The sequence below is a fragment of the Triturus cristatus genome, chromosome 11, assembly GCF_964204655.1.
Source record: "Triturus cristatus chromosome 11, aTriCri1.1, whole genome shotgun sequence".
NCBI classification, from domain to species: Eukaryota; Metazoa; Chordata; class Amphibia; order Caudata; family Salamandridae; genus Triturus; species Triturus cristatus.
Genome location: NC_140594.1, coordinates 480,662,490 through 480,683,138, shown reverse-complemented (window position 1 = coordinate 480,683,138; position 20,649 = coordinate 480,662,490). Strand labels below are relative to the sequence as shown.

General features: G+C 43.9%; 1 protein-coding gene across 1 annotated transcript in view; it reads left to right on the top strand.

The window, feature by feature from the left end:
* Nucleotides 1-20,649, top strand: part of DOCK5 (dedicator of cytokinesis 5) — a 923,455-nt gene that overhangs the window by 258,252 nt on the left and 644,554 nt on the right. Inside the window, exons 5-8 of the mRNA XM_085632878.1 lie at nt 4,235-4,331; nt 10,592-10,740; nt 18,446-18,581; nt 20,475-20,632. Coding sequence (XP_085489004.1) covers nt 4,235-4,331; nt 10,592-10,740; nt 18,446-18,581; nt 20,475-20,632 — 540 coding nt within the window. The remainder of the gene's footprint in view (nt 1-4,234; nt 4,332-10,591; nt 10,741-18,445; nt 18,582-20,474; nt 20,633-20,649) is intronic.

Here is a 20,649-nt window from a genome sequence, read left to right as displayed (position 1 = left end):
ACGGGTCACTGACTTCAAAATATTCTTAGGGCTGAGGTAGAAGTTGTCATATGTCTGTCTCAGCCTATACGTTTCAAAGGCAGTGGCCACACTTGTAACTAGTTGTTAAGTCTTTTCATGGACTCCTATGTTATGTTAAATCGATTTAGAGAGCGCAATCTATTACCTTTGAGAGTATCCAGGTGCTGGAGCAGGAGTGAAGGTGAGGCGGAGCTCCTAGTTGAACCGACAGATCTCCAGTTTCTTGCGTAAATTGAGTAGAGATGGGGAGGTCCTTATGTGTTGTGGGAGGTCATTCCCGGTTTAGGGGGCAATGTAGGAGAAGGAATGTTCTCCTGTCTTGCGTCGGCAGATGCGGGGACTCGTGCGAGGAGGCTGAGCATAGATGTCTGGTTGGATGGTAGTGTTGAAGACGGTCATCGATGTAGGCAGGTCCAGCGTAGTGGAAGGCTTTTTAGGTGTATACGAGTAGCTTGAATTTGCATTGTTTCCTGATGGGTAACCAGTGTAGTTCTGAGTTGGGGAGCGATGTGAGGGCTTCAGGGGACATCTTAGATTAGTCTGGCAGCTGTGTTTTGGGTGGTCCGGAGTCTTTGAGTGAGCTGGTTGGAGATGCCAGCATAGAGTGCGTTGCCGTAGTCCAGTTTGCTGGTTATGAGGGCCTGTGTTGCAGTGCGTCTCATGTATGTGGGGAGCCATTTGAAGATATTGCGGATCATTCTGAGTATGAGGAAGCAGGAAGAGATCAGGAAGCTCACCTGTTTAGACTTCTTGAGTTTGTCGTCAAGGATGATCCCAATGTTTCTGGCATCGTCTGTGGGGTGTGGACCCCAATTCTGCTGGCCACCAGAAGGAGTCTCACTAAGAACTCTTGTTTCCGACGATCAAGATCTTCATTTTGTCAGTGTTGAGTTGTAGACAATTCTTCCTCATTGAGTAGGCTACATTGGTCATGCAGGTTGTGAAGTTGGTCCTGGTGGTGGTGTTCTTGTCACTGAGGGAGAGGATGAGCTGTGTGTCTTCATTGTAGAAGGCATTGTTGATGTAATTGAGTCCTATAATGCAGGCGAGGGTGCCATGCACATTTTGAAGAGGTTCGTGCTGAGTGAGGATGCTTGGGGAACTCCGCAGACGAGTTTCATGGGTTCGAAGGTGTACGGTGGGAGTGGACAGAGGTGATCCATCTCATGGCTGGTCTTTGAATTCCTAAGTTGCGAAGTCTTTAGAGGAGGGTGCCATGTGATACAGTGTCGAAAGCCTTTGAGAGGTCGAGGAGGATGAGAGCTCTGTCAATGATGGTCTGGATATCGTCTGTTGTTGCTAGGAGGGCAGTGTCTGTGCTGTGGTTGCTGCGGAAACCTGACTGAGTGATGCCCAGGAGGTGGTGCTGTTCTAGGTAGGTGGAAAGTTGCTCTTTCTGGGATACATCCATTACAACGCTGTCATTACAACGACCTACCTTTACAACACAACTGCCTTTACATTGCATGTCATACAATGCATGTCACTACAACACATGCCATTACAATGCATACCATTACAACGCATGCCATTGCAATGCATTATAAGGTAAGTAATGGAGATTTGTTTAGTATTAGGGTGGTTATTTATTTTGGGGTACATGGGAATACTCATTTTTACCCCTACACTATCCAACACTTACCCTACTGTTGCACTTACTGGAGTAGGAATAGTAATTTTTACCCCTACACTATCCAACACTTACCCTACTGTTGCCCTAAAAGTAATATGCGTTGTAATGGTATGCTTTGTAATGGTATGCATTTTAATGGAATGCGTTGGGTTGAGGTGGGCGCTGATCAGTGTTCCTCCCAAGTTGTAGATATGGTGTGGGAAGGGGTCAGTCATGGCCCCTGAATGGATGGTCTTCATAATTCCGGTGGGGTCTTCAGTGGTGAGAGGCATCAGTCTATTAGTTGATGGACGTTCTTGGCGGTGATGGGCAGTTGTCTGATGAGGTCTTCTGAGGTGGGTTGGTGTTTAAAATTACTCTACATCCTAAGTATTTTATTATGGAAAATGTCGGAGAGGTTGTTGCAAATGTCCGGTGATGGTGTTGGTGGCTGCTGTGGGTTTGAAGAATTTCTAACTATGTTAGAGAGTTCTTTGCCAGAGTTGGAGCAGGATTCCATTCTCAGTGCGAGGGCTGCTTTCCTGGCTTCTTTTATCTGGGCATGATATCTTCTGAGCGTGGATTTGTAGGTGCCTCTTATAGTGCTGTCTTGGCTGAATCGAATTTCCTCTCCAGCTGCTTAAAGAAAGGCTTGGAGTTTCTTAAATCTTATGTATACCAGTAGGCTTGCATGTTTGTTCTTCTTTGCCAGACTTCCTTCAGGGTAGCCAGTGAGGTTGGCGCAGCCTGAGATCTAGTAGTTGAACATGGATATGTTGTTCTGTAGGTTGCTGGTGAGGACAGGCCGGTAGCATTTGAAAATGTGAGTCATGTCCGCCTTTACTATTTTGTTCCATCTGTGTCTGAGTTTGCTGGCTTACTACGTCTTTCCAGAGTGTAGTGTACAATGGAGTGAGCGGGGAGAGGTGGATGAAGGGACCTTGTTGCTAGCTGAGAAGACGGGCTGAGGGGGTGTCCTGCGTTGTGTGTGGGCTTTGGACGAGCTGTGTGAGTCTGATGTTGCAAGGCTCTTGTGAAGGGCGTTAGAGTTGGGGTGCGTCGAGATGAAGGTTGAAGTCATCGAGCAGTAAGAAGTCGGCGATTAAGTCGGTGAGGAGTTTGCTGAAGGTGGTCGTATGCAAGGTTGTCTGTGATGGTCGTGGCATGGCTGACTTGTAGTCAGAAATGCATGTGTTCCATGAACGTGGTGGGTTCCTCAGTGGAAGTGATGTAGCTGATGGTCTCTCTGTGAATGATTGCAAGGCCTCCTCTGGGTTTGTGGTGCCTGTCCTGGTAGCCTGGAGGGACGGCCGAGTGGATGGCTAGGTTGAATGCAGAGTTGAGCCAGGTTTCTGTGAGAAAAAGGATGTCCGGGGAGTGCGTGTTGATGAGGTCTTAAACCTTGGTGAGGTGCTTGCAGAAAGATCTGCAAGTGGCAATGAGCATATGAAAACGTCCTGCTGTGGAGTGAGGTGTGGCGCTGAGGCAGCTGTTGCAGCAGCATTCGGTGTTGAGTGCTTTTAGGTATGAAGATGTGTATAAGCAGAGGTCAGGTGGACCAGGGTTTGTGACGCTGGGCATGATCTAGGCATGGATGAGTGCAGATGGGCTTGCCTTTGGCGTGATCGCAAAGTGGTCACCCCATTAAGTAGGTCCTGGGAGGGGAAGGGGTGCGGTCGGGCAGGCAGGGCTAGGGAGGGACAGGAAGTAGAAGGCAGGAGAAGGCACCTGGAAGATGCGGAAGAAACAGGTAAGGAGAGGGAGAAGGGTGGAGATGGGAAAGCGCGGGAAGGAGGAGGTGGGAGAGTCCCTGAAGAGAGGGGAGAAACAGAGGTGAAAAGAGGAGAAAAACAGTCATGGGCACAAAAATTAGATGAATTGAGAATGAAAAGTAAGCACAAGTGAGAGCGGAGAGAAGAGAGTATGGCAGAGAGTGCGAGATGAGGGGTAAAAAAGGCAGTGTGTGCATGATGCAGATGGGCTCAACGCGAGAACCCATAAAGGAGGCACAAAAGGGGTGCACAAGAGTTGGCGACAAGCCAGAGACAGAGGGAAAAGGGTGAGAGAGAGTCAGAAGCAGGCACATGAGAGAGTGAGAATAGGAGTGCAGTGAGGCATGAGAGTGAAATTAGTGGAGTGGCGAGCAGAATAGCAAATCCAAGAGCAGGGAGAGAGTGGAGTGCAACGAGGCGGTACCTCGAGGCAGACGGCGGGGTCTAAAAGAGCCTTGGAGTGGTTGGTTGACCAGTTCATATAAGTCAGATCCTGTCTGTAGTGGGAGATTGGCCTACGGAAAAATATTAATAAGGCGCAAGAGGCAGGTAGCAACTGATAAGTCAAGTAGTTATGGAAGGAGCAGTCAAATGTCTAGTTTAATTTCCTGATAGGCCTTTGTGCCTTAGTTCACCCAGACAAATCATGTTAGCAGCCACAGCTTACATATGGAACAATAGAAAGGTACAACATGCAGCTATGTAGAAATGTGATATCCCTTGCGCAGCAGCAGGTTGGCATAAATAAACTGGAGTGCAAGATGTTGGTTAGTCTACTTTCCAGGGGACCTCTGTTGATGGGCAATTCTGAACCTCTTTTACTTTGTAGGAAGCACGAAACGGTCATTCCCAGCGAAGTTCCCCTTGTTCAAGAACTCACCACCACGCTGCGAGAGTGGGCTGTCATCTGGCACAAGCTCTATGTTGTAAGTTACTCATCTAAGTTTTACATGAGGTGTTTAGAAGGGGATGAGAATGATTAATTAATACCCACGCACCATGTTTTTCAAAAAAGTCTCAGGTTGACCACCTGCTCCTTCCAGCATGCTCCAAGTTTATTGTATCTGAAATGTTTGATCCCTTGGTTTTCCTTTCAGCTCAGGCTTACAGTCTGCTGGGTTTTTTGTCTTCACCATCCCCAAGCATCTTATTTCCGATATTAAATGTTGCGGTAGCTTAACATGAAGTGAAATTCCATTGCAAGCCTTTCACAGCTAACTAGACAGTTTTCAATCACAGTGTCGGCCCTCATTGTTCTGAGCACTGTGTGAAATGACTGTTCTGCTTTGGTTTTTCCTCCAGATAGAACCCGCTCCACAGAGCCCTTCTGACCCAAACCAGAACGTTACCCCCTCCCTAGGGCCTTTTTACACCTAAATAACCACATATATATGTACCACCTAAGGACAGGGAATTCCTATTATATATTTATACCAAGGTTTCACAGCCTTACGATCACAACAACACACACGATCTCGCGACCTCAGTCAGGTCCAGAATCTCCTACCCATCCGGTAGCAACACACAAAGTCTCGCGACCTTAGTCAGGTCCAGAATCTCCTACCCATCCGGTAGCAACACACAAAGTCTCGCGACCTTAGTCAGGTCCAGAATCTCCTACCCATTCGGCAGCGACACACACGATCTCGCGACCTCAGTCAGGTCCAGAATCTCCTACCCATCCGGTAGCAACACACACGATCTCGCGACCTCAGTCAGGTCCAGAATCTCCTACCCATCCGGTAGCAACACACAAAGTCTCGCGACCTTAGTCAGGTCCAGAATCTCCTACCCATTCGGCAGCGACACACACGATCTCGCGACCTCAGTCAGGTCCAGAATCTCCTACCCATCCGGTAGCAACACACAAAGTCTCGCGACCTTAGTCAGGTCCAGAATCTCCTACCCATCCGGTAGCAACACACAAAGTCTCGCGACCTTAGTCAGGTCCAGAATCTCCTACCTACACGGCAGCCTTAGCACGAGCTCATCCTATTATTACCGTAGTTCACGACAGGGGAATTGGGATTACTATATATCAGATCACACAAAGACTATTAGTTGAGCACAACCTGTTCTCTTAGTTCGAGGGGCTTGTTTTCCCCCTCATCCAGTTACCACTTACCTGACCAGGATTAACCTCTGTTCATTTTAAGGCAACTCTGGCTAAAGAATAGGCTATCCTCCTATACAAAAGTACACAACACATGCTAACGTACAACAAGCTAAATACTTTATTTAAATGCCACATGCACATTCGCAGAATACATTATATATATAGACAACCTGCAAGGAAAGTGAAAGGTTAAGTTGTATACTCTAATAGTAAAGGGTTAACGTCACCTGATTATATTCAGCCTGTACTCAAAGGTCATCTAGGTTCCCTTCCCATCTGCGCCTCGGCTTCGCCTGGAAGTCACACCTCTGTAGTCACAGATCTACTCCCTTCTCTTTTCCTCCTAGTCACTGGAACCTCCTCCTCATCAGCTGCTCTCTCCTCTTTAGATTCAGGTTCGTCATCTGTCTTCCCTGGAATAAGTAGTAGCTTTACTGCTAACGGCCAGATGCCGCCTATGGTCTAGAAGCAAGTGCCCGTGTCTGCCTCAGACTTTCACTAATATAGATGTGCATTCTCTCATGGAAATTTCCAGCTCGAAACCTGCCGCCCACCAAATTCCTGTACCTCCCCGTGCCAAGGACACGTTCCCAGCCGGCCGGCCTGTTGTAGTGTCTTCGGCATGAAGGAGAATACAATCCTTCGATAAGGGCCGGCCTGAACCGGTTCTCTCCAAGCGAATAACACCTCCTAACTAAAACACTGCCTATGACCTAGAAACTTCCCAAGCTGCCAGAGCAGGAGGAAAGATGGAGTCTCTCCCGTTTAAGGCCTACCAGGCCTGAATGCAGCACAGCTCCATTAGATACCCTTACTACAGAACATATTACCCCTAATGCTAACGAATCTATCCCCTAGGATATGTATGCAAACCCTGATCTATGGGGAAGAACACAGGATCATGTTGAAGTGCCTAATAAATAGGCTCTATACACTACTCTAACCCTTAGACTTGAATGGAAAGAGACTGAAGTCACATTAGGCCTCCCTTAACACGGGAAGGCCGGGAAAATCGGGCAGTACATTCCACCCTTGACTTCAGTCTATTATACATTCAATAAACATGACTAACATCGGTGGAGGAATAATATCTCTCCCGTTTAAGGCCTACTAGGCCTGAATTCAACACAGCTCTATGAAATACCCTCACTATAGGGCAAGTTATTCTCAAGGCTAACAAATCTATCCCCTAGGATATGTATGCAAACCCTGATCTATGGGGAAGGACACAGGATCATGTCGAAGTGAATAATATCTCTCCCGTTTAAGGCCTACCAGGCCTGAATTCAGCTCCATGAAATACCCTCACTATAGGGCAAGTTATCCTCAAGGCTACCGAATCTATCCCCTAGGCTATGTGTGTAGGCCCTGAGCTATGGGTAGGAGCACGGGATTGTGTCACAAGTGTCTAATAGATAGGCCCTATTCACTACTCCAGTCCTTAGACTCGGATGGAAAGAGACTGAAGTCATATGGATTGCTCTGCAACACCGGAAGGCCGGGAAAATCGAGCAGTACAATGACTTTAGTGGAGTTAGTCTTATTTCTGTTGGGTGTGCTCCGCTTTCCTTGTGCAAATGTGAATTCTCCTCTCTGAAACCACCATCAACTCATGCAGACATCTGAAAAGTTAACAGACTATTGCCTAATTAAGAGGCTAATGTTTGCAAGCGCTGATAGTTCCAGAACTCTACACCCTTAATAACGCAGTTTCATCAATCCTTGGTCTCCAAGTAAACGAGTTAATGCAGTTGGGAAGACCACGGTCCCTTGTTCCCTGACACAAAAGCATATGAAACATGCCAGGCAGGCTCTTTTGAAGGGTGGTCTGGCCCCTACTGCTCAGTCCCCATACAACCTCACAAGGCCTACAACTCCAAAACTGTAGAGCCCTCTAGCCCCCCCTTGCAGCTCCTTGACACCAGAAAAACTAATCTCTCTCTATATCTTTTTTTCAAGTTAGCTACAATGTCTTGTCTGTTGTTAAATGTTACTAACATGTTTCAATTCATCACTTCTGCTTGGACACTATCGATTTATAATGCTATATATACCTAGCATAAATAATTAAACATTGAAAGAAATGTAAGGCAGCATGATGAATGTTGGCCAATAAATATGAACTAGGTAAGAAGCTATGGTAAATGTGGGATTTTTAGGTTTATAATAAAAGTACCCCTACCTTCATACCATGAACTGGGTTGAATCCCGTATATCGGTTAGAACATCACCGCATTTTCCACTGGTGACTTTACTCACAAGTTTCTACAGAGACATTCAGATTTGAATTTGGAAACCAAAAGCATATTATGTTTGGGCAGCCTCCAGCCCTTTCATAACAATTTCCAAAATTTGTATAAACATAAGTCTTTTTTCATTGAAGTAAGAAACTGAAATTATAATTTGTCTCCTGGGCTTTGATGCTCATTTGATAAATCTATTATTTCACCGTTTGATCATTTCTTCCACAAAGATGGTAGATTGCACAGTCACATGGTAATGGAGCATTGCAGCCAAAAATGTTAAAGTGGACTAGATTAAAAAAAGGTATTTGTGCTCCAAGATGACACTTAGGTACCTAAATATCATCAACTACGAGTACAACTTCATGTCAGTGATTCACAAAACATAAATGTGCCCTAGCCCACAGATATTACTGACAAATAAAATGTTGCCATTGTGGTTGCATTTTTTCTGTTGATAAATCAACTCACATGAGTGGTTTGTGGGAGTTCCAGAGCGGAGATAACCTGTCAAAGCAAGTAAACACCTACAAACATCTAAGTTTATGTGTGTTCACAAACGTTTATCAAACAAATTACTACTGTGGATTTGGCTGAAGATTTACTCAAAGCAAGAGTAAGTCTTTATCTAAAATAGGATTGCACAGGGAACGATCCTAAAAGTGGTGGGGCTACAGGTAAATGGGCCTCTCCACAGATAAAAAAAAAAACTCTACCTGTAGAGAAACTATGAAAACCAGCAGCCCTGAAAAGTGCAAATATGTTACTGTACACTACATTTGTTAAATACATGTTCCCACAACTATTCAACTGTCTCATTCTAGTAACACTCCTGGAGATCTTTGAGAATTCCAAGAAAAACTACAAATTTATGTAAGCATAAGCTTGCGAGTGTAAAATTTGTGAATCGGACCCAGAGAGGTGATAGTTAATGGATGGACCAATACGTGGCATACAATATTGCAATGCACACATTACCATTAAATATTTTTACAATTTAAGGATCTGAAAGATAAAGTGATGCTGGTTAGAAGCTAAATCATGTTATAGAACCTAGGCTTCGATTTTGTGAAGGTCAGCAATTTAGCCACTTGACTGTACCCTTCCTGAGCTCCTCACTGCTGTCGATACCCTGTGCCGAGAAATACCTGCCGTTGTTCAGGTACAACTAACAGTCGGGTAATGATTCCAGCATGACACATTTTGAGAGGTTTCTTCACCCCGTCTATCTGCCGTTGGAAGAGAGGAGGCACATTAATGGTTTAATGGAAATGTGTCGATGTATGTGGAAAGTGTAATACTCTATCTATGGCTGACACTAAAATGGCGTAACCTGGTAAACATAAAACATTATTTTGACTGGACCTTTGTGAACCAAATGTTTTCAGGAGCTGTACCACGGTCATCTTGATGATACAAAAAGGCCAATTTACATGTTGACAATGAAACCGGGAGCAGTTTGACTGCAAACTAAGAATAAGGAAGGATGCAAGCAATCCATAAGATAATCATCTCATACTTGAAAAATTTATATCATTTCTTGGAATGAACTTAATGATCAAAACAACAGAACTAAGAACATACCTTTCAACAAGCACAGAGGAATGGATTGTGTTCTTGAAATGTGTTGGCTGAATTTTTTGCTTGTGTAATAGGTTGACATCAACTAAAACTTTGAGATGTAAAGAAATAAAGATGTAGCCTAAAAAAATTACATTACTGATGCCTCTATTAACAAAGGTTTTGGAAGCTTGAACATATACAACTATTGTAAATGGAGTGTACTATAAACGTGTGGCCAAATCTCTGTTCCCCAATCACACATGGTAAACTTGGAAAGTACAGCAGGTGTATACAATCCATGTGGACACTGACTCCGGCCTAATGGAGTAAAAAGTTGAGGGAGCAGCAAGCACTGAAGCCTTTTTCCTGTGATTGAAGACTGCTTGAGTTTGATCTTATAGCCGAAGGTAAAAAGCTTATTTTTTACATACCCCAACAAATCTTTGTGTGCGTTGAGTCTGTTACCGTTTGGTGGAGCAGCAAAGAAGAGCAAGTATGGTATCATCGCTGTGCTAATTTTGTTGTGCCAAAAAAAGGTATATAAAGGTAATTTGTCCTTAGGAACCATATCTGTTTTATTTGTTTAAAATAGAAAACCTGATTGGTAAATGTTTGGATTGACCTGCCTGCTAGAAGTGAATGGTAAGAGGTTCTTACGAGTTCTGGTGTTAGCAAAGAACTTTTGATTTTACTAAAATTATACATATATATTTAACTTTCTATGGCTTTCAGACAATCCTCTTTATATGTTGCCCTGTTGTAGTGCTATTCACATTTTCCTTTGCCCTCTGCAGCATACATCATGGGCCAAAACCCACTTCATCCATTGGCTAACTTCACTGAGAGTGACAATAGCCTGCTCTTTCACAAGGAGCCCATTTATACAAAAGTACTTCCTTTCATTGGCCGGGACTACGATGACAATGCTTGCTTTTTGAGACCAAAAACATATTTTTTTTCTTTTAGCCAATTGTTTTTGTTTTTAACGACAAGGGCCAGGTGCTCCCTTAGGAACATAGTTTGACAAAAACACGACAAAGCCAAAACAAGCATTGACAAAGCCAAAAGACTAGAAGTCAACACCAGAACGATTGGCTTTGGCAATGCTTGATCGTCAGTTGCATCATGTCTGCCTGCAGGTCATCTTCTGTAGATAGCATCTATGTCTGGCACATTTTTACTACTAACAAGATACTGATAGTTGAACTTTCAGGTCTTCCAGGGTGCTGCTACCAATTTACCATTTGTTTGTCCATTCTTTTAGAATGATGACAAGACGCTGTTCCGACACGTGCAGCAGATGATATACAGCCTGATTGAGTGGCGGTCCCAGATCCTGTCCGGCACGCTTCCCAAGGATGAACTGGCAGAATTGAAAAAGAAAGTCACTGCCAAGATTGACTATGGCAACAGGTACAGTGCAGTGTTATGTTAAACTTATACAGAGTGCCTGGTCAATCCATTCGGAGTGCCCTGGCGCTGAGGATTCATACACCACGAAGGCCTGAACTAAAAAGAGAGATCTAATCTACGCTAGTCTGAAAAGCCACATCTTTAGCTTTTTCTGGAAGGCTGGTTCTGAACATTCTAATCTCAGAGCAAGAGGGAGAGTATTCCTCAGTTTAGGGTCCAGGAAACTGAAAGAGCGACCTCCCATACGTGCTTTTTCCACAGTCAAAACTATTGTGAGCGCAGCTTCAGAAGATCTAAGACTTCTGGAAGGGCGATAGTCCTTAACCAGAGAGTGCAGCAGACAGCAGGGGCTTTGTTGTTCAAAATTTTATGGCAGAAGCATAAAGCTTTAGAAGCCACTCGAGTGAAGCTTTGCAATTACTTGGCCCATAGAAGAGAGTCTTGGGATGTCTAGTAGCAAGTGTGCAGCAGCATTCTGCACCTTTTGAAGCTTCCTTAATCTTCCTATGGTAGTACCTAAATATAGTACATTCCAGTTGTCTAGTTCAGATGTGATCAAGGCCTGTACCTCTGTTTTCCTGGTGGCTTCTGGGAGAAGACCTAGAATCTTCTGCATCATTTTCAGGATGACTAAACCGGTATCAGCAAGGTTGGGAATCTGATTGTCAAAGGTAAGATTGGTGTCAAACCAGATGCTGAGATTCTTATCTTTCTGTTTTGGAATCGGGACAGGTCCTAGTAGAACTGGACACCATGCTGTGGACCAGATAGAGGATTGTTTCCCCAGAAACAGACCTCGATCTTCACAACATACAGTTTGAGGCAACTGTGATCCATCCATTCAGCTAATCTGACGAGACAGGATGGATGTATGACGTTACAACGCACACTTTTACAACGCATGCACTTACAACGCATTTTTTACAACGCATAATCCATTACAACGCATGACATTACAACGCATGACACTACAACGCATTTTTAAAAAATACCTTTACAACGCATTGCCATTACAACGCATACTACCTTTACAACGCATACCATTACAACGCATTATATTAAATTACATTTAAGGTAAGTATTAGATAGTATAGGGGTAAAAATTACTATTCTAACTCCAGGGGGTGCAACAGTAGGGTAAGTGTTGGATAGTGTAGGGGTAAAAATTACTATTCTAACTCCAGGGAGTGCAACAGTAGGGTAAGTGTTGGATAGTATAGGGGTAAAAATTACTATTCTAACTCCAGGGGGTGCATCAGTAGGGTAAGTGTTGGATAGTATAGGGGTAAAAATTTACTATTCTAACTCCAGGGGGTGCATCAGTAGGGTAAGTGTTGGATAGTATAGGGGTAAAAATTACTATTCTAACTCCAGGGGGTGCATCAGTAGGGTAAGTGTTGGATAGAATAGGGGTAAAAATTACTATTCTAACTCCAGGGGGTGCATCAGTAGGGTAAGTGTTGGATAGTATAGGGGTAAAAATTACTATTCTAACTCCAGGGGGTGCATCAGTAGGGTAAGTGTTGGATAGTATAGGGGTAAAAATTACTATTCTAACTCCAGGGGGTGCATCAGTAGGGTAAGTGTTGGATAGTATAGGGGTAAAAATTACTATTCTAACTCCAGGGGGTGCATCAGTAGGGTAAGTGTTGGATAGTATAGGGGTAAAAATTACTATTCTAACTCCAGGGGGTGCATCAGTAGGGTAAGTGTTGGATAGTATAGGGGTAAAAATTACTATTCTAACTCCAGGGGGTGCATCAGTAGGGTAAGTGTTGGATAGTATAGGGGTAAAAATTACTATTCTAACTCCAGGGGGTGCAACAGTAGGGTAAGTGTTGGATAGTGTAGTGTAATATTATGCGTTGTAATGGTATGCGTTGTAATGGTAGTATGCGTTGTAATGGAATGCGTTGTAAAGGTAGTTTTTAAAAATGCGTTGTAATGGTATGCGTTGTAATGTCATGCGTTGTAATGGATTATGCGTTGTAAAAAATGCGTTGTAAAGGTAGTGCGTTGTAAAAGTTGCGTTGTAAAAGTTGTTCCCCGACAGGATCTAAGCAGCCAAAAACCCTCATCCTGAGTCAAAGTAATAATAAGCTGTGTGTCACTGACGTATGACACAATTTTAAAGCCTTAACACTAAATCACATCAGCTAGGGGGCACATATAAAGATTAAGCAATGGTGGGCTCAATTCTAAGCCCTGTGGTGCCCCCTGCTGTAGCGGAAAAACCCTGGACGAGAAAGGCTGTTGCTCTACCTGCAAGGTATGGCTATGAAGAAAGGAAGCCAGCTATCTCAAAGTAGTGTCACCGATACCGTACGAGCACAGCTGTTCAAGCAGAAGGTCATGGAATATTGTATCAAACGCTGCACTTAGGTCCCGCATAATCAAAGCAGTGGTGTGGCCCTCATCAGCAATGAGTCTAAGAGACTCAGAAGCTAACAACAATGCAGATTCCCGGCTGTACTGAGGACGGAAACCTCATTGAGTCTCCTGCAAAAAATCTTTAGACTCAATAGATTTCATCAGCTGATGATTAATATATTTTTCCGCTACTTTAGAAAAGAGCGGAAGCAGGGAAATAGGTCTAAAGTTTTCTGGCTTATCTGGATCCAATGTAGGTTTTTTTTAAAAGAGGGAAGACAATGGCATGTTTCCATTTCAAAGGAATCTAACCTGTCGAGAAAGACCGGTTAAGCAGGTTGCATGACCCCTGAAGGATAGCCTCCGTGTCCCGTTCCAGAATCGTAGGTGAGGCCAGATCAGTTGGTGCACCAGACTTTACTTTAGGTAACAGAGTCTGCAGCTCTGTCAGAGAGAAAGCCATCCCTGGAATCTGATGGAGTAACCAGGATTCAGGACAAGCAGCCTCCGTAACTTCCTGAGGGAACGTAGCATAGATATGATAGACTTTATCAGAGAAAAATTGGGCAATCAGTTAGTAGTTGTCCACCGACAGGGCAATGTACGTGGAGACACGCGCAACTGTGCAACTAGACCATTTGAGGAGAGATGAAGGGACAGTAAGAAATTAATTAAGCCAACTTCATTGTCTGCCTTCTTTCCATTGAGTGAATGAAGAACCTCCTAAACATTTTTACTTTTAGGGACCCTCAATGCATGACTACTGGGCATCAGGGACCCCCCTCTAAGCAGTTTCTACGAATGGAACCACAAAACAATGCACAAAGCTATTGAAACATGTATACATGAAACAAATTAATAATTTAAAAAATATTTAGTACACTGACAAAATATATACAAAAATCTAAACTTTTGTTGTTATAGGAAGATCGGAGCATTTCAAAATGTGGCTTTATTTCTAAATGGCAAAGCATTATGTTACACTTTATCATACTGCTTGGCTATTTTGGTTCTAATGCATGCTTTTTGTCCATGCCTATTAGTGCTTTAATTGATGTCACTAATTGTGATCCCTACTGTTCACCGTACTTGAACTGCTCCCAGGAAGCAAGCTAAGGATACCAACTTATCTTTCAGCAAAACAAAGGGAAATAAAAAATGAAAACAAAAGGAGTTCAAATTGCTGATACCAGTTATCCGTATGGGTTACTTTTACAACAGTGTTTCTTATTAGTCATGATATTGTTACATTGTGTTGTCCCCAGGTCTCCCCCGTTTCCCGGCGCATGAACTCAACCTCCCAGAACAGTAACAGATCAGATACTCCCCCCCCCCCCCCCTCCCCCTTAATATTGCAATATTCGACTCGAGTCCAACTGTGTGCCCCAGGTTCTTCCTAATGAGTTCATCACCGTGCAACAAATTCTCATTAATTTAATCACCCATTGGCGCCGTGGTCTAACCCATTTCTTCCCCGCCTTCCCCTTGTGACTTATTAGTGTACGTTGGTGGTCAGGATTCCTGCCTCTTTGTTATTCTAGAGTCCATCATTTTTCCGTGTTGATTTGCGGAGGCCTAGAACTTGGAGGGTCTGAGATTTCTTGTATCATCTCTGTTCACGTTATCAGGTCATCTACAAGTTTATTGTCCCATCTTACGAGTCTCATATGTGCCTCCTCCGCAGTTGACCATTCTATCAGGTCCTTTTTCCATGCACTATCCGCACGTGCTCTTGGGCTTGCACAGTGTGTGGTTATGCGCCCCTTAGCTAGTATTGTGCCTTGTTTAAACATTTTTATCTTTACATGTTTTCTTTTGTTTGCCCCTGGGAAGGATATTTAGAATGTAGCTTTGAGTGCTGCCACCCTTTGTGTATTTGCGCGGGCCACCTTCTGTCAGAAGGTTTGAATCACGTGGCATTGCAGGCCATGTGCAGGGAGCTGCATCTCTCTGTCTACGACTTTCACAGTTTCCTTGGATAGTTGGATAGATTGTGTGTTGGTTTGCCGGGTGTATGTCAAATGGACATATTTGTATTGTCTAAGCTTGAATCTCGCATTACTAGGCCGTATGTACTCCTCACCATACTTCCTGCCTTTGCCTGTTAGTTCTCCCTCCAGCACCATGTACCATGTGCCGTATTACAGAATGTGCCTCAGGGGTGCAACAGGCATATGTGCCCGCTTTGCGTGCCCAGGTGCACTTTGGTATTAGAGAAAGGTCTGCAGACACCTGTGAGCCCCCTCTGTAATACAGATAGCACTGGTGCATGTATAGCCAGGTCTGGTGGCTTAGTAGATAAGGCTTTCACTGTAGGGGCCTGTGTTTGACCTTATGGTCAAAGGTTAAAATCCCGGCGGGGCCACTCGGCCTTTCATCTTTCTGAGGTCGATAAAATGAGTACCATTGAGTTGTGTAACAACAAACATGTTATTCAGCCCCAAGAGGCCTACGGGTGAATGTGCACTTTACAAATACACATGTTATGTTATGTTATAGCACCAGCGCTATGACCAGAGGATGTTCTCTCAATTGTATGAGGGTGTGGCTCCATGAAAATTAGGGAATAGCTTTGCCTTTGTGCCCGTGCAGTGCGAACTGCAGTTTGTGCTGGTATTCCTGCAGCTTGGGTAGAGCGGCAGCTCGCACAACCGAACGTACTGTTCGTGATAGCAAACTTACCGTTCGCGAGCGGGGAAAAACTCCTCTGCACATCGCAAAGCGGAGTTTTCTGCACTCTGCGAGCTCCGCGGAGTGCAGGAAACTCCGCGAATGGAGCGAAGTTCACCACCCAGGCCTTCTCTTTAACAGGAAAGCCATCCCAAGATTGGAGCATTTCAAAATGTGGCTTTATTTCTAAATGGCAAAGCAGTATGTTACACTTTATCATACTGCTTGGCTATTTTGGTTCTAATGCATGCTTTTTGTCCATGCCTATTAGTGCTTTAATTGATGTCACCAATTGTGATCCCTACTGTTCACCGTACTTGAACTGCTCCCAGGAAGCAAGCTAAGGATACCAACTTATGCGTGCGGTATTTTATACGCGGGCGCAGAGGCAAAGAAGCTGTCAGGTGGCGCACTGACAGTGCGTCACCTAGAAGGTATCCCAATGGTCTATGGACCCCCCAGACACCCGCTTGCAGACCGGTGGAGTCACTTACTGCATCCGCATGCAAAGAGATCGCAGATCCCTCTTTAGCGTGAAGGCGGGTTGCCGTTGCACAGAAAAACAGAGAGCAGCTTTAAAACAGCTGCTCTGTATTTCTCTTGAATGCGCTGCCCCGGAAGCAGCTCAAGTTTGTGGCTGCCCTGAGGGCAGCACATTCTACATGATGGGGCGCACTTTTCCTGTTTGCATACAGCGCACCTACTTCAAGGTGCACTCTGGCGCAAACCGGAATAGTACACCCTATCGATAATAGGGCCCCATGCGTTGTGGGTTAGTAATGGTGTAGCTGGCTTGTCTGCTTGCAATGCCCGGTATAAATGAGAGATCATATGTCTGTATCCGTTGTGTCGAACTTCGTGTGCGCCTCCGGGTAAGAGGTCCATATCCCTTGGCAGTGTGAGCTAACTTTACGTATTGGAGAAACTGTCCTACGTTCACGCTCAAATGTCGCCTGATCCTCGACGGATGTGATAAATCTGTTTTCTGGGTGTAGGTCGGCCATTGTTAAATATCCCCCTCTCTTCCACGTCTCCATTGACATTGCTGTGGCTATCTCTGCAGATGGGGCGGTGTCCCAAAGAGGCATGTCCTGCGCAAAGGGCAGGTGTTTGAGTGCTTTTGTGATAGCCCTGTCCCACGTGTTATCAGTGTGGCGGATAATGTATGCGTGACCCTTTCTTGTACTGTCAGTAGTTCAAGTATTAATTTAAAATGCAATACAATATTAATAATCATTTTAGCATGATTCTTAATAAATTAAATATTCTGGCAACAAGTGCATGATTTTCTTAGCTATTTAAGACTATCAAGATCTTTAACAACATCCATTCCCTCTTCTCCGTGACCCAGAGCTGAACGAATCTCACATACAGTGCACATTACATTAGAAGTTTATTTTATTTATTAATTGTTTTTCAGCAAATTAATATCTAACTGCCACGCTTCTTTCTCTGATTGCTATGTAATAGTCTAGGGAAAATAGACATAAATCAAGAAGTTTATTTCTTTTTTGCTTGTTCTTGAGTAGGTCACATAAACAAAAATGTTCATGTGAGAAATTTTGTAGGCACTCATTAATTGTTCATTTTTAGATCTTAACTACTGACAGCATTAGCTGTCTCTTGGCAAGAACTGTTGTCTTCAATATCTTACATATTCTTAGAGTGGGTTCTGGGTGTGATTGGATGCTTTTTCTACCCCACTTTCCTGCTCTGGTGACTTTTTCCCAGTTCTTGAGTTTGTACTGTCCAGGTGTATTTCTGTGTCAAAGCTTTCAGAATGGATGAGTTATATCCTTCCACTCCATACTCCAGGGAACTTTTTTATTGTATTGTAAGTGCTTTTTCAATTATAATTTTTGATGACTCCCCAGAAGCTCTCAAGTGCTGCTGGACCATTCGTGTAAATGTTTTCACTTTATTTTGTCATTTCATTTAACCACTCGAACATAGCTGCCCATCACGTTTGAACAGTAAAATAAAATGTCTGCTGTGTATCACGATGCATGCACACTTCTGTGTCATGATATATTCATGTGCTTAAGTCATGATGCACAGCAGCCATGTTCAAATGGAGTCTCTTTAACAGGCCTGGGTTTAGTTTGCGGAGTTTTGCTACACGGAACTCCGCGAAGTTACAAAAAAAACTCAGCGAAGTTCCGCTAGTGTAGGAGTGCAGTGCGAACTGCAGTTTGTGCTGGTATTCCTGCCACTTGGGTAGAGTGGCAGCTCGCACAACCAAACGTACTGTTCGTGATAGCAAACTAACCGTTCGCGAGTGGGGAAAAACTCCTCTGCACATCGCGAAGCGGAGTTTTCTGCACTCTGCGAGCATCGCGGAGTGCAGAAAACTCCGCGAACGGAGCAAAGTTCACCACCCAGGCCTTCTCTTTAACAGGAAAGCCATCCCAAGATGTCTGTGCAAGCATCTCAAAACTTGTGATTGCATGATGGTGGTCACAAGCATTGTCAAAGCCAATAGCTTAGACACTTTTAGCCGAAACTTATTGGCATTGGCATTGGCATTGTTTTCAGGAGTATTGGTTACCAAAACTGTGGTACTCCGTAGCACTTAGTGTATTCCTTGCTTAAATGAAACCAATTAAAATGTGTTCTACTATTGTGTGTTATCTCTGATCTCTTGTGGCATGTGCTTCCTTCTCAGAATTTTGGGTCTTGATTTGGTAGTTCGAGATGAAAATGGGAACATCATTGATCCAGACCAGGCCAACACCATTCGACTCTTTCGATACCATGAGACAGCCTCCCAACGCATTGATGAACGAATACAGGAAGAGAAGGTATTCTGGTCTAATCCCAAACATTGATGACTGTCCTCAAGAATATGCAATTGTTTCTCAGTAGTAGCTTTTTTAGAGTTTCAATTATCTGGCCCTTCGTTCATTTTCCTACCAGAACTGAGAGTTCTTGTAAACAACCTATTAAGTGTTGTACAAAAAACTCATATAAACATATGTCCCAGAAATTTGCTATATTGGCTTCCGGTTAGATCTAGAAGAAAGTTCAAGTCCTAGTTCATCTTGCTTCTTCTATCCACATACAGAAAATTCATTCATGTGACTCCCTGCCAGCAATAAATCCCCTCCTCAGACTCACTTGTCAATGTGCCAAAGTTTACACTGGCCTAAAAGAGAGACAATGATCTTTTTAAAGAAGGTTTAACATCCTGTCCCTCACACTGAGGCATCTCTCATGGTACAGAAGTATACAGGAAATGCTTGAGTAAATTCTTAAAATCCTCTAGAAATACTGCAGGCAGTATTGCCCTTCTATGTTCAGGATGGCAGAAGGAGAACAGTTTTATGCTAAAGTCTTATCAAGGGGAGCAGCCTTTGGAGAAGTTCTAAGCTATGGCCACCAAACTTGAGACACAAAAAACAACAGACATATTGCGGCCGGATTTGTCATTGTCAGTGAGACGTGGGTTGCTTTGGCTTTTGTCTTTGCTTCCCCGCTCACTGGTATCCTCCAGTACAGTGTTGTTCTCCCCACTCCTTGTTGGACTTCATTATAATCCCTTCTCCATTCATGCTGTCCTTTGGAAGGGCTGTGTCTCTTTCCCTCATTCCCTGGGTCTGCAGCTAGAATGTCTGCTCTCCGATCCACATTTTCCACAATGATGACTGTCTGCAAGTCTTTCATTAAAGTGGCAATGTGACAAGTTACCCCTCTTTTAGGAGTTTTTCGCTCAATTGCCTTTGCCTCAACCTCCATCCAGACTCTCGTCCACTAAAATGCCTATTCCTTCCCAAAATGACCCGTGCCTCTTATAACCGTCAATTCACCAAAATTCCAGGGGAGCCGAAGTGACAGCACGCACCATTTGACCTTTACTTTGACTCACACACACATTCACCAAGTTCTATCAGATGAACACACTCACCTGCAAGCACACATACAAAATGCATTTACAATTTTTTTTACTTGTCTTACTTACCAGATATGGTCATATACCAGCAAATTAAGCTCAATGTTTTATTGATCCAATAATAAATAATGTTATTTACTATTTGTGTAATAAAAAAAATTGACAGAAAAACATGAAAATGAGCTCCAACCAAGGTCAAATAGGACGACTTGCCCCTGTGTTGCAGGCACTGATTTTGGCACTTCTGATGCCAGGGGTCGCAAATGCAGTGCCAGGGGTCACAAGGGGAAAGCCAGGGGTCATAACTGCAACCCCTGGCGGCCCCTAAATGATGTCCATGTTGCCTCTCTTTTTCCCCTGTGCAATCATTCTGCAACTCCCCGCTGCCCAGAATGCTCTGCTAGAATGTCTGGATTTGACCCTCATCTTTTTAGGTGTACATACGGCTAACTGTCTACTGTCTTGGAGGCTTCCATGAGAACGGCTCTAACGAAGGCAATGCTATATCCTTTCTGTATCCCTCTCTTGGACTGTTTTTTCTGTATGTACAGAATCTAGTAAGAAAAAAATATTATAACTTGACAGCTTTTTAACCTATAAAAAGTTGTATTCATGCAAATTTTACTGTTCATTTCAACTTCAAGCTCCTTTAGCATAAACATTATTAGCACCATATTATCAAATTCATGGTTTTTCCCATAAAGGTTGCCTTGGAGTGCAGAGATTCTGCCTCTGGTCAGTTTATGAACTGTTTTAGCCTAAGGCTTCCTCACTTAATCCTTCTTTTCCTTCTCTACCTCTACAGTCCCTGCGGCAGAATGGCGATGTACGTAGGCAGGCGTTATTCAGCACCATGCACACTTACAGCCTATATGTCAACCTCAAGAACTTTGTCTGCAACATTGGTGAAGATTCGGAGCTGCTGATGTCTCTATATGACCCGGAGCAGTCTGAGTTTATCAGGTACATATTGTAGGCAA